This window comes from Nymphaea colorata, chromosome 6 (genome assembly GCF_008831285.2).
Source record: "Nymphaea colorata isolate Beijing-Zhang1983 chromosome 6, ASM883128v2, whole genome shotgun sequence".
Classification (NCBI taxonomy): domain Eukaryota; kingdom Viridiplantae; phylum Streptophyta; class Magnoliopsida; order Nymphaeales; family Nymphaeaceae; genus Nymphaea; species Nymphaea colorata.
This window is the reverse complement of record NC_045143.1, coordinates 569,899-582,432: the sequence shown is the minus strand read 5'-3', so window position 1 is coordinate 582,432 and position 12,534 is coordinate 569,899. Positions and strand designations below refer to the sequence as shown.

Below are 12,534 nucleotides of genomic sequence, written 5' to 3'. Positions count from 1 at the left end.
AGTCGAGCACGAGCCTTAGTCAAGTTTCTCGAGCCTTAATCAAGTCGATATATTCAAATAAATTTACGAGTTTGTCAAGCTTTAATCGAATCGTACTCGAGCTCAACATGTAGGAATAAGGCCCATGCGGCCCCCCTTGCTCCACTTTTCGTGTATCCTTTTACATTGGAATGGGAGAATATTTTCCCGTCATAGGCATTGTTTGATTTATCGGTCTGGCACTGGAACAGAATGCCACAGTTATGTTTCATACTACTTTCATTGAAATGGGAGCAAGACAATTGGACGCTGGAGCATGCAGAACGCTATCGGCTTTGTTCCTATTCGGCGTTCTCCAGTGTTCCGATTTCCATGGTAAACGGAGAAACACTGTAGAACGGACACTCAATGAATGTAAGCACTGAGAATTGTTCCTTGAGTGATGCTTATGACACCAAAGCAGGAGGCGTTGTTCTGCTATTTCGAGAATAAAAGAACCCAACATCCTGTTTTCCTCGCTTCAATTAAAAACTTCAAATCAGATATCTTTCACAGAAAGTGTGAGAACAATCCAATACCCCATCTCTCTCTCTCTCTCTCCCTCTTTATAACCCTAGCTAGAAAGTGACATGGATGTTTGCTAAAAGTTTAATCAAACATTGCCTTTTTACGTACATATAGCTGGTCCGACTATGGATAAGTGAAGAAGTATGTCTCTAGTTTGATTCTTGTAAATGGAATGTTTATACATTTTAAATGGTAGGGCACGGTACTCTAGTTGAAAGGTAAATTGCTACCATCATTGACATAGAGGCAGATCGACATAGCTCAGGACCCCAAAAACATGGAAAATGAGAGAGGCCTTGACGCTTTTCTCTGGGTAATGGGTAGTGAGCCTCTCACACTCAACTGAAAAATTAATCATTTCAAATAGCTGTTGGTTAACCTAGGGATACATGAATCAGTGTGTCTCTCGTTTGATTCTTGTGAGTGCAATGTTCATACATCTTTAAGTGGTAGGGCATGGTACCCAAATCGAAGGGTGAAGTGCTACCATTCTTGTAAGTGCAATGTCTATACATCTTAAGTGGTAGGGCATGGTACTCAAGTCAAAGGGTACAGTACTATCATCACTAACATTGACACAGTTCAGGACCCAAAGGCATGAAGAATGGGAGAGGCCTCGATCGGTACTAAGTCTCTCACTCAACTGAAAATTTTATATATATATATATATAGGTCTGCAAATTGCAGGCCCATCGGACAGGCTGAGCTGTGCCTAACTGGGTCAGGATACAACGTATTGACAGCCCTATCTCAACTGCTTCCATCGAAATTAATAAATTCTTGGTTACACTTCACCAAATCGCTAACAGAAATTCTTTGCATGGATGAACATCCAATACAGGCCGTTTGGTTGTTGGGGAAGTCTATGAAAGTTAGGAGGGAAAATGGAAGAGGATCATCTTCGGTACAATAATGCGTGATACTGGCAGCTTCTATGCACTGAAACTCCAGCTAGAGCTTGCTTCTACAGCAGCTTTATAGATGCTTCTAATATTATTCCCGTCGCCACTCCGGTGGGCTCACCCGGTTCCTTTCACGTGAAACAGTGTTTGAAAAATCAGAAGGCCGTGAATCGGATCTTACCGGTGTCAATTCGATCAGACGGCTGGTTGTGAACTGGCAAATGATATTATTGTATTTTAAAATAAATCACATTTAGAAATAATTAAATATAAAACTATTTTTATGACAACAAAAGCAATAGTGAGATGTTGCTCCTACATCATCAGCCAATGGATTGAAGTGGCAGATTCAGTTTTCCTCTGTGAATTCAGGTCGGTGGGTTTTGTTGCCGGAAGTTAAATTTTTGACTGCCGGTAACTTCAAAGAACTACGAACTATATGTCCGTGAAGTTAATTTGATGCTGCCGGAAAATGCGTCAAAGCATCACCTACTTAGAATCGAATGCCAAGTTCAGTTCAGAAACTAATGGGGACTCGGAAAAGAGGAAAGAAAAATCCGAACAAAAATATCTTTTCTACAGGCGCAAATGATACATTATTTATAAGTAGCAAGAGGAACCAAAACTTGTCGTGGATATGGACAACATATTCTTTTTGGAGGAAAAGAAAGAAGAAAAACATTCAGTCGTAGAGCACCATAAAGGTTGAAACAAGAGACAGAAAGCAGCAGTCGTATATATTTACACGATTCATCGGCCACAGGTGAACGGCTGCGTGTACCAGTCTCTGCCTTTGACAGTGATGCCCACTATGGCTGCCAGAAGATTTGCATGAGCTTCTCAAGGGAATCCCTTCCCTTCCATTATTCATTCAGCACCTTTTAAATCAGGATCCATTTCATTCCCTGGTCATGTTGAATCCACGTAAATCATTGCCAATCTTGTCGATATCGCTGCATCTCCACGTACATGCACTGCATCGACGACAAAATAAAAGGAAAAGGAGAGTCTAAAGCAGCCTCTTCAGATTATCACCATCAGCACAAGAGATGGGTTCTAATAATTCGATACAGTATATGTTAGATATTCAGATCTGGATCCACGCATGTTGACATTTATGAGTAATTTTTCTCGTTTAATTTATACATTAGTGTCTCTTAAAAGTTTAAAATTTTATACATAATTGTCTGACTCTGTCCCTGGGCCCATGTTGATATTTGCAGTATTTAGCCTTGCAAGTTTGCGTTTGGTAGCTGGAACATGTCTTCTTGTGTTCTCACTTTGGTCCGACCAAGCTTAGGACATATAATCTCCTAGCAAGTCTAAACCTCAAATCATACATATTCTTAACAGATTAATTCTAACAACCTTTAATAAAGCAACACATGAATAATCCAATCTAATCTGATTTGATGACTCTTGTGTGTGTGTGTGTGTGTGTATATATATATATTAAGTTGGATTTTGCAAGCTAGGAATAGTCATAATTAGGTATAATAGTACATATATAATTGAATCTCCCACTAGAAGCATGGGCCAGGTTTGAGGCTCCTATCTAGCTGGGGAAGCACTAAGCGTTTGGTAGTTAGTGTGTTGACTACCTAACACGTTTAGGTGCATGCTCACTAACAAGCAATCAGCTTTGAGTTCCCAACCCAAATTTTGTTACTGTCCGTATGCACCTTGCCTGCTTCTAGTGGGAGATTCAATTATATATGGATATCACATGAAAATCTACCATAATCTGCAGCATATTCGTAGATACTACATCCCTCAACGATTTTACCTGTGTCATTGCCTGCAGTGCAAAAATCTGCATCCCTCAACCGAGAAAAACTCGATTCGTTGTTCGCAAGACGGAGGGAAAGAGGGGCCGGCAGGAGCCTTGGCTCTTTCCAGATTTTAAAAACTTTAAAAATTTATATATAAATCTAAAAAATTAGTTTAATATATATAAATATTATATTAAAAATTTCTATTTTGGCTCTTGTTAAAATTTTGAAACTATAGTTTGGCCCCTGCAACAAAAAAATTCTGGCCGCTACTTGTTACCATGCAAGAGAGACATCTCATTCCACAATCAATTTTGTGCTCACATCCAATATCTGGGTTTCCACCAAATCAGGTGTCCAAGGTAAAGATTGCCTTACCTCGAGATCTGGTGAGCGACCCATGAAAATGAGCAACATTGGTTACTTCACAATTGTTTCCTTCATGAATGGTCAGATTTTGCTTGGCTTTATGCAGCTCTTTTGTATGTGCTAGTGGTAGAAGTTTTGTATAAACGTAGCACCGCAATTTGATCGATGATTAAAAGTTTAAAATAGACTCTCTAAAGATTATGACAATTCCATAGCTTTCTCATGTTGCCAGATATATGGCCACATTACTTCAAGATTGTAAGCAATAGAATTTTGAACTTCTAGGATCTTTTCTCGGGTGTTTGATGAGGCTATAATTGTGATTCTACCCTAGGGGGTGGAATTATGATTCAAAAATTTTAGAAACTTTTTTTTATCTTTCTTGGGGACACATTTCATGAATGTTTTATTCATGAATTGCAAAATATTAATTCATGTTTTATCAAACACGCTATTTTTTAATTCTGAAGCCAAAATTCCATACAATCAAACACAAAGGCAAGTTAGAACTAGAATTTTCATTTCAATTCCAGTTTGAGGTGGAACTTTGTCTCTAGAATCAAAATTGAAGGCCGTCAAATGCCCCCTTGGAGATCAAACACTTGAACATCAACCAAATGGTTAGTGATCCGGACGAGATATTTTCATGGTAAGATTCAAATGATCCCCTTCCTTCACAGACTGAAGAAATGCCAACGAGCGAAAGGCTTCCATTCTTTCTCAGACATCATGAATACGACGAAGCATCAACGATCATAAGATGCACGTATAGTAAACAAACAAGGAAAGGAACAGTATAAGATTGTGACGGTAATCCAAATAGAATCATATTCCTATCTGCCTGGAATAAAACTTTAGTCAGCTTCATTACTAAAAGTTGCCTTATCTCGATAACTCGAAAATGATGGCAAATTCATTTTCTGCAGTTGACAGGAAAAGTAGTAACATCCGTTACGTCTTCGAATTGCGACAAAACTCCAAAACATTCTGAATTCCAGGTAGTTCGCCGGTCAGCAGATTCGATTTGGATGTCTTTCAGGATGACAGCCTTTTCATCGATAGTTAAAAGTATATTATCCTTAGATTATGTCTCCCAAATATGCTTCTTATGTGTATCTTTTAGTTGCTTTTCATTAATCTAATCATATAAAATTAGTTTTAAACCTATGAAAATGTATTTAATCAATACTATACATATAAAAGTTGAATGCCCAAATCTAGTTTTATGAGTTGATATGTAGTAGCCAAGGCACGTAGGTGTGGAGTCAGGATTTTTTAGTACGGGCCGGTCAGGACATATGATATGACTATAAATAAATTTTCTCAAAACATTTGACGGTAGCCGATTTAAAATTTTTACATGGACTAAATTATAGTTTTTAAACACCTTCTGAGGCATGTGTAGCTGGCATGGGCAATCAATCATACCAGCCCACAAAAAAATTTATTTATTTGCATATGGGTGCCTTTTAAAGTTTTCAATTTACAATATATAGTGTTTAGCAGAAAATTTTTTACTCCCTCACAATATATATATATATATATATATATATATATATATATATATATATATATATATATATATATATATATATATATATATATATAGAGAGAGAGAGAGAGAGATGCCTGGGAAGAAAGGTGTCTTTATTTCTGAAGTTTGAACAACTCAAACGCTAGAATCAGGCTACCAATTGAGGCAAGTTGGCCGCCGCGCACAATTGCAAATGCCTTTTGAAAATGCAATTCTAAAGCATGGTCTCAGGAATCTAGTTGACCTGATATTACGGGCAGGGAAGAATCTCGTGACGAACACTTTTCTTTTTTTCCTGAGAAGTTAGCTGGAATTAACATTGGTAACTTGAGCGAGATAAATTATCAAAATATTATGTAATAAAATAATTCTCATATTCATATCTGTCGTATCAGACTCAGGCCTTTTTCCAAAATCTTGATTCCACAGAAATCATTTTGACATTTTATATTTGTTCTGCTGTTTTCGTAATACCTCATCCAAACTGACATCCTACATGTACATCTACAATTATGTAATATAACTTTAAGACACATGCACCACAAATTCACAGTGTGAGAGAGAGAAGAGTTTTTTTTCTTCTTTTGCTATAAAAATCCCTTATTAAATTGATGGAAGGCTGTTAAGATTGCCTTGCCCCAACTCCTCATCGAGTTCTCTTCTAGTTGCAGCTGCTCAAGGAGTAAACAGGTTGATACTCTCTCTCTTCTTACAGGACATCATAGACAAGCATAAAAAGATCAATAATCTATTACAGCATCAAACTACCATAACTTCAAGGAAGCAGAACTTGACCCGATCAATCTAGTGCCCTGCCAGTGTCAACCTTTCTCTGTCTTTCTAATCAAGTAGACACCATCCTCAAGTTAAATCAATCCCCGAAAATTTGGATTGTCTTAGTTAGTGACAAGAAAGAAGACGTTCTAAACACATCTTTAAAATCACTTGGCAGAGGAAAACAAGAACATATAGTACTATGGTGTTGTACTAATATCATGGTACAGAAAGCTGATAGATCTTCCACACGTGCACAAAGACCCAATAGACTGTCTATATCTTGCACATTTGTATTTGTGCAGGTGACATAATAGATTAGCAGAGAAACACGTTCTACCTCGTGACATATGAAGTAGCCAGTGTATATCTGATGCAACTGGAAGCAAAATAACTGGAAGCAAAATCAAGTGCATCGGATTATCTAGAGGAGTATCCGTTTTTAGGCACAAAACACCACATTCTCTAATGCCAATGAATTTGCAGAAGTTTGAAAACGAAAGATATTTGTAGATCAATTTACAAATTCCTCCAATAGCCAATAAGTTATACTGAGACATTTTGGGTAAACGGAAGCGGTGGAATTGGTTAATGCAGTGGACTAGTTTATCATGTTCTTTCATGGCATTCAGATGCATGAAGCATTCCCGACCAAAGAAGAATCTAGAAGCAAATTATTACATTAATACGTTTTCACCAATATCAACTAAATTTAATCTATATCAAACACGTGGATTTACATACAATAGCAAGCAGGCAGCCCATAACCGTAAGAAGGAAATGGAGTAGGTTGATATTTGAGTGGCAGATTTTAGCCTGTCATTGAGTTCATAATTACCTGCTCGAATACATCAACATCCACCTACTAATTGCTACAAGAGATTTCTTCCCCCAAAAGTTTACTTTCTGACAAGCGAAAGTTTTCTATAAATAATTTCTTCCTTCAATTTATTCACTGTGCACTTCGACTTTGCCTCTTCATCTTTCCCTCCCCTTCACAACCAAATTCTTGTAAAAGAGGGAAAGAATCTGTGTATCCCATAAAATAAGCAGAAATAGCAGTATTCTGATCAGATGGTTACATAACTCAAGTAATATTACAAACAGGAAGATCAACAAAGGTGTTTCACAATGCATCAAGTTGTGGAAATGAGTGAATTACATGCTCACATCATGAAACCCAGTAGTCCAACTAAAAGAACCAAAGTTTGGACTTCATATGAACCTTCCATCTGACAATATTGCAACATATCCCTCAAACTGTGGACCTTTTTCATCACAGGCACGTGCTTGTTCTCATTTGCCAACAGGAATCTTTACAAGCTTGACGAGAAATAGCATTGAAGTTCTCCAACGATGGATTCATAACGATGCAATGGGCAAACTAGCCTCAATCTTCCACAGCTATTAATATACAAGTCTTCACTCTTCAAGTGAGAACCCATGCTGCTCGCTGAGCGCTGTCCATTAAATTCATTTTTCTCGAATGATCCCTGGAGAGTACACCCTTGAACTAGATAAATAAGACAATTTAGTGTGACAGCTGGGCCATTTTCATTCTCGCGACATCTTCAAAAGCCCTATCAAGGGCATGTAATGCCACACGATAAAGATCTGCTGAAGCTGATCCATCCTCAGCAAACTTTATCCCCAGATTACAGATATCATTAAATCGGAAAGTAAAAGACTCTTCACAATCAACAAGCAACCTGCCACTGCTTCCATCAACTACAATCCCAAACTTCGCATTTTTGGTAAACCGTTTCAGGACATAATGAGATGGGAGACGTAAAATATTTTGCATTCTGAATGCAATCAAGACATGTCTACAGAGCAGCCCTGAATATTCAAACATCTGACAGGTGCACGTAGCTCTTACATTGGCAGCGTCTAGCTTAACAATGTGCGCTCTAGTTTTTTGCCCAAACTTTGTTACATTGTAGGTGGTGCTTGTTCCATCTTTTTCTTTTACTTCTGCAATATAAGCAAGACTACCAAGCAGCTCCTCTTGAAATTTTCTGAATACTGTTTTTGTGTAGACTTCTGCAGCATCTTTTTCTAGTGGCCATGCCGTCTTCACAGTTGCTGGCATGCTATTTGTTTCAAAGTCTGCATGCATCTCCTTTTCACAACGGCTTTCCAATGATCTGTCATACTGCATTATAAAGTCATGCAAACTAGTACTGACATTCGCAGACCCATCAAAGATGGAGTTAATACTATCATTTCTTTCAGTTGTCGATACATCGCCAAAGAATGTATTGCGCAAGTATGCAGGCACCCACTTGTGCCGAATTTTATACTGGGAATGAATCCACTGATTCTCCTTAAAATCATAAGCATCACAAAGGGTTCTCCAACATTCTTCAAACTCATCTACAGTCTCCGAAGTCTGGATGACCTTTTGAAGATCCTCTCTGAAGTTTTTGTGTGTCTGGTAGAGTTGTGACAATTTTTCATCAGCTTTCTTGAGGATGTGCCCCACAGAATAAAAATGACGAGTCTCCGGGAATACTCGAGCCACTGCTGCTCCTAGAGCGTGTTCTTGGTTTGTGATCAATGAGAAAGGTTGGTGACCAGACATGGCCTCAAGCCATGTATTAAACAGCCAAACAAATGATGATTCACTTTCATCCAAGAGCAGAGCAGAACCAAAGAACACCGTTTGTCGATGGTGGTTCAGGCCTGTGAACAAAGCACAAGGCATCTTATATTTATTTGGTCTGTGGGTCATGATAAATGTGACTGCATCCCCAAAGTACTTATAAGCTGTTCTTGCTCTACCATCAACCCAGAAAAAATTAGTCATGCATTCTTCATCATTGACCTGTATTGCATAAAAAAAGCCTGGGTTCTTTGCCTGCATTTGCTTAAAATAGTCAAGTACCGCCTGTGCATCTTCACTCTCTACTACCTTGGAGCGAGCAACGCTCGCCAAATTCCCAGAATCGCGTTCAAGAATCCCAAGTTTTGTGATCCTAGCGGCTTCCTTCTTCAAATAAGCCATCATCAGGTTAACATCCACTCCAGCTTCCATACAATTATCAATCAGACTCTGCGCAGTAGTGGACGAGCTCCTGTGAGATCGAAGATACTGCACCTTGTTGGGCAGAACCATGGGATGGTTGTGATCCTTTACAAAAATTCGAACTACCCACTTGCCACTACCATCCTTCCGAACCACCAACTTCGCCGGGCACCCTTCTCGCGTGACCAAGCGTACCCTTCTCTTCTTGTTCTCTTGACTATCACCCTTGTTCTTCGTCTGGCGAAAGCCTTCCTTGGAACAATAGAAGTACCGGCCGATGATCGCCCTGTCACGGGCCGAACGACTCGTGGAACCAATTCGGACGCTAAAGCCCGTTCGCCGGGCATAGGCATTGTAGAAATCCTTGCAGGCCTCTTCCGAATCAAACTCCATACCAACATAGGGCTCTAGAGTCACTCCATCGTCGGGCCCTATGAAATCACCACTTCCATCCTGATTTTCTGCCGGCTGATCGCCTGCGCCACCGAGACGGGGATCACCCCCACCATTCAGGTTGCCAGCAATTGCGCTACCCCTAACTACACCGGGAGGAAGAACAACTGCCGCACGCACCCCACTATCCATTCATCTGATAGACGCTACCGCCCCATCAGGGAACTGTATTCCAGTACAACCGGAAATTAATGGCAAAAATCAATTTGTGCGCACAGATTAAGAGACAAAATGCATTAAAGAACACCAATTTCACTTCTCTAATGAAAAAAAAAAACAGAATACCAACTAGCGATTTTGCAAGAAAAGAATTGAGTCAAAAAAATCACAGAAGAAGATATCAATACACTCAGGCAGTCCGAGAATTGCAGAAAATAGTAAAGAGAGGAGATTCCGAAGCGCAAAAGGAGAAAACAGGAACTTGTACTTGTATGTTCGCGCTGAAGCACTATTTCAGCTTCCCACTTCTTCTTCCTTTGTTTCTTTGAGGGACCGCTCTCTCTCTCTCTCTCTCTCTCCCCCTCCCCTTCCCCCGCCCCTCTCCCTCCCACGCTCTACCTCCGCGCAGACTTCAGAGGGAGAAAACAAAAGGGTAACTTTTATGTGAGAAGCATATAATTTTAGCATTTGTGGGTAACAATCGCAACTTTTGATCCTTCGATCCTGATTGGAATCGACGGCGCCAAGTTTAAGCATGAATGCCCTACATCCGAATCGATACCATCTCAACAATGAGGGAGTTTATTGGATCTTATTGTTTGAACCACAAAATCTGCTTCATGACCCGGACCACCTGCATTTTTTTTTTTTATCTTTAGAACTTTTTTTGTCACTAAATGAGCTTTCCTGTCAGCTATGTTCTTGTGTTTTAAGGTGGTAGAGCGTGGCAGGGTGCACTGTTGCTATCACTCACCCGAAACCAACTTTTATGTGAAGATGGTGCTACAGACAAGCATGCTTTTGAGAATGTGCAGTGATCGATGCAAACTATTTGTTGGGCATTTAAAATGTGTCCATTAACTTGTCACTTCTAAAGTCTTGTCTTCATTTTCAATGTCTATGTTGCTAGAATCTTCAAGAAAAGTTTGATTGATCTATGGAAGAACTTGTTGACTTCTATTCCAAGTGTTAGTTGTCTTCTCCTTGCATGTTTTTTCCATCTAACTAACCATTTCTCTATTCTCGCATATTTTTGTCACATCTTTTCTTTTATCTACCACATTCATGTAGGTAAGTTGTCGTGCTACACTTTGCAACCATAATAACCAGCCGGAACGATGCACGTTTTCTATACCAGCTCTTGGTCGCACTTGCTTTCCTTTGAATGTTGTAATTGACATGATTTTGCTTAACTGAATGTTCGTGTCTGCATTTAAACAAACACGTTGGAAGCATTCGAACAAAAATATCCATAATCATCACAAAACGTAAATTCTATATTCACAAAAAGAATTATATAGGATATGAAACAATATGGTATTTGTAGCCATTTCAAACGATATATCTATTCGCTACAATGAACTTTGACTTCAAAGTGAATAAATTTTGAACGAGGCACCCGTGAAAAATTATGTACAAAACAAGAATGTAAATATATATATACACACATAATTGTAGATATTGTTCCAATTGTATTGGATGCCTCCGAAGAGACTATAATTGTAGATATTGCTTGAACTAGCCGGCAGCACGGACGTACAATAACGTGTGAATGTCTTCGTAAATTATTCGGTGCTCAAACATTAGAAAAAGTATCTCAAGATAAATTTGTGTCGTGCAATATTGTGAATTTGGAGTCCTAGTACAGCTAGGGAATGTAACTCTATATACTGGAAACACTTTCCTTTTATTTTCATTTGGATTCAACTTGTTCAAAGTGGCTTTTGAGTCACCAACCTAAGTCTGGTGTGGGCACTGCATGTAACGGGGATTGAGTCTACCTTCGCTGCAATGAGATCTTGGAAGAGTTGGTGCGAGCACCGTCTACACTAGTCACACTGTAACTCCGCTAGCTTCAAACATGAACACAAATCCAATGAATACTTACATGATGAACTGAGTTCGCACTGTAAAAGAACCGGTTCGCTCCATGACCACCTGACACGAAAACTTATTACCAAAATGTTGCTTGCTTTACTTGCGAACTACTTATTCTTTGATTCTGCATAAAGTTTGTCCTTTTACTATTTAGACTACTTTTGCTGTTTGAAAGTGAGATCTTACGAGGTCGATTTAACTTATTGTACTTCTGGTTGCCCTTTTCGCACTTTGTATAGTGTCCATGCACGAGAGTACATCAAGTTCGACCTTGCTCCCCATGACACGACCTCGTAGCACCCATGTTCCAGGCCCACCGGTTGGCGGTTGCGACTCGTGCCATGTAGCAGAATCGAGCTAGATGTTCAATTTTTACTGGCACATGTCTCGCCATCAAGTGGCGGCGAAAAGGATACGTGGCCTTAAGGCCCTCTAACAAGTGGCGACTTGATCTCAATTCAATTCACACGAAAGATTTAGACTAATTGCCGGCCCTTCAGTCATTAGAAGAAGCTCCAATGAGATTCGAACCCATGACTAAAAGTCACTACATGTCAATTTTCATATGCTTAAAGCCCTGTCCATTCGTGCCGACCTCTTGAATATATTATTGTACCAAGTAACGTATTCTACACATGGCAATGATTATTAATAATGAACATATATTTTCTCTTTAGGAGGAGTCATCAAATTTTATTGCCACCAATGTTTGAAGTGATTTTTTGATAATGTTTTTTTTTTTTTAATTTTTTTGAATAGATCACCTTGGAAAAAGAGAAAATTCATAAATGGAAATGAAAAGGAAAGGTGGGGAAACGGGTTTGGGTTAACGGTGACGGACCACCCACGGTCTTCTCACGGACCCGAGAAGGGATGGCGTGTTCGGTAATAAAGGTAAAGAGCGTGGGGCTTTCCGAGGAGAGGGGGACCCCTAATTGGCCGTCACCTGGAAGCCACCGGACGCTTCTGGAGGGAAAAGGTCCTCATTTCACGGAAGAGCGGGAGAACGAATCTTCCGACGCCGCCGCGCACCCTCCATCGCCTCCGCGATCGGACGACCAGGAAGCATCGGTTCGAACTTTCTCGAAGGTGGGAAGCCACCATATTAGGGTTTGCATT

The 12,534-nt window shown here is 39.6% G+C and overlaps 1 protein-coding gene across 1 annotated transcript; it reads right to left on the bottom strand.

Annotated features, from left to right (window-relative positions):
• Positions 1-6,561: 6,561 nt before the first annotated feature.
• LOC116256701 (protein FAR1-RELATED SEQUENCE 5-like) lies at positions 6,562-9,945 on the bottom strand. The gene is made up of 2 exons (XM_031633119.1): positions 9,806-9,945; positions 6,562-9,543 (listed from the first exon to the last, which is right to left on the bottom strand). The coding sequence occupies exon 2, from the start codon at positions 9,508-9,510 to the stop codon at positions 7,429-7,431; it is 2,082 nt and encodes a 693-aa protein (XP_031488979.1). The 5' UTR covers positions 9,511-9,543; positions 9,806-9,945; the 3' UTR covers positions 6,562-7,428.
• Positions 9,946-12,534: the final 2,589 nt, after the last annotated feature.